This window comes from Sturnira hondurensis, unplaced genomic scaffold (assembly GCF_014824575.4).
Source record: "Sturnira hondurensis isolate 20B ecotype Veracruz unplaced genomic scaffold, ASM1482457v3 Scaffold0003693, whole genome shotgun sequence".
NCBI classification, from domain to species: domain Eukaryota; kingdom Metazoa; phylum Chordata; class Mammalia; order Chiroptera; family Phyllostomidae; genus Sturnira; species Sturnira hondurensis.
This window is the reverse complement of record NW_028076324.1, coordinates 2,523,346-2,525,429: the sequence shown is the minus strand read 5'-3', so window position 1 is coordinate 2,525,429 and position 2,084 is coordinate 2,523,346. Positions and strand designations below refer to the sequence as shown.

Genomic DNA, 2,084 nt, shown 5'->3' with positions numbered 1-2,084 from the left:
CCTGGCATAATTAAAATGTTCTGCCACTGCCATAGCTACTGCTGCTGCTGGAACCACCACAGCCACCTTGGTTTCGTGGTTTGGCAAAGTATTGGCTTCCACCACCACAGGGGCCAGGGCACCTGCCTCCAAAGCTTCCTCCTTTCATGGGTCCAACATTTGACGACTGACCGTTGCAATTGCCCAAATCACTGTAGCTTCCACCACCTCCAAAGTTGCTTCCACTACCACCGCCAAAGCCACCTCCGCCGCCTCCGTTGTTAGAGCTGTCACGGCTTCCACTCCCGCCATAGCCACTGCCCTGGTTTCCATAACCTGGTGCGCCACTTCCATAGCCTCTGCTTCCTCCAGAGTAACCAGGGCTGCCTCCTCCACAACCACCATCACTACCAAATCCATCATAGCCAGCCCCACTGCCACCATATCCACCACCACCACGGCTACCGCCAAAGCCACCTTGACCGCCGGAGTTTCCTCCATGACCAAAGTTGTCATTCCCACCAAAACCACCTCCACGACCACCTCCGAAGTTTCCAGAACCACTTCAACCTGTTTGGCTAGATGAAGCACTAGCCATCTCTTGCTTAGATAGGGCTTTTCTTACTTCATGGTCGTGGCCATTTACAGTATGGTATTTCTGAATGACAATTTTGTCGACAGAGTCATGGTCATCAAAGGTTACAAAAGCGAAGCCTCTCGTTTGGCCGCTGCCTCGGTCAGTCATGATTTCAATCACTTCAATTTTCCCATACTGTTCAAAATCATCTCTACGGTGATGTTCTTCAGTGTCTTCTTTACTACCACCAACAAAGATCTTTTTCACAGTTAAGTGGGCACCTGGTCTTTGAGAATCTCCTCTTGAGACAGCCCTCTTTGGTTCCACAACTCTCCCATCCACCTTGTGTGGCCTTGCACTCATGGCTGCATCCACCTCCTCCACAGTGGCGTGGGTGACACACCCAAAGCCTCTGGAGCGCTTGGTGTTTGGATCTCTCATCACCCCACAGTCTGTGAGCGTTCCCCATTGCTCAAAATGGCTCCTCAGACTCTCATCTGTTGTTTCAAAGCTCAAACCTCCGATAAGGAGCTTCCGTAGCTGTTCCGGCTCTTTGAGAGACTCTGACTTAGACATGACGACTGCAGAAGAGAGAACAATGATGCTTACTCAGTAGCATCCACCGGCAGAAAGGAGTAATGTAACGAATGTATCTGAAAATATTTTTACATGTGTCTTTCCTCTCTTTTCCTGCTGGCATTTTTCATTTCAGATTTTAACCATTGCAAGCAGACCTTTCAGTGATGCCCAAAAGACCCTTTTGAATATAAGGTCCCTATTTTCCCCTGTAAACACACACACACACACACACACACACACACACACACACACACACACATTCTCTCTCTCTCTCTTTCTTCTGTTTCTATCCTGAATACCATTGGACTAGATTTTCTTAAACATTGCTGTCCCTATTTACTTTCTTCACCAATACCTTCTATCCATTTTCTTTGCCAATAAAGCTCTTTTTTCCCCTTCCATTAATTCAGATTATTTTTATTTATCTCATCCATGAAAAATGTTCCCCGACTTCTCTAGCTCTGATTTTGAAAAATTTCAGCTGAATTCCTTCAACATTTGTTGTGTGTACATAAAATTTTATTATAGATTAATGTACAACATGGAGTATAACCCCCAACTGGATTATGGATCTCTTGGGAGAAGAGGGTACGCTTTAGATGTCTTTATCTCCTATGCAGTAGAATCCTAAATTGAGAACATAATAGGTGCTCAGGAACTACTTAGTGATTGATTTAATGATATTTGTGATATTTGTTTGGAATTGTTTATTTTCATTTTCATGAAGCTATTATTAGATACATTAAATATTCCACTTTATACCAGTAGGACCTTGTGAACTGCATTTTGGCTTAAGATATACTATTGTGTTCATCCTCATGGATCTGTATGTATTATTGTTTAGAATTTTAATATGTTATGACCTTAAGATGTAAGGATGTAGAACAAAAAGGTTAAACACTTGGGTTATGGGCACAGGTTTAGAATGATCCCTAGGTCTCATTCCAGC

At 44.0% G+C, this 2,084-nt stretch overlaps 1 protein-coding gene across 1 annotated transcript; it reads right to left on the bottom strand.

The window, feature by feature from the left end:
• LOC118984305 (heterogeneous nuclear ribonucleoprotein A1-like) lies at positions 1-1,202 on the bottom strand. Its single transcript, XM_037042150.1, is given in 1 exon segment — positions 1-1,202. A coding segment is annotated over 1 exon segment (1,122 nt). The 5' UTR covers positions 1,133-1,202; the 3' UTR covers positions 1-10.
• Between the last annotated feature and the right edge of the window lie 882 nt (positions 1,203-2,084).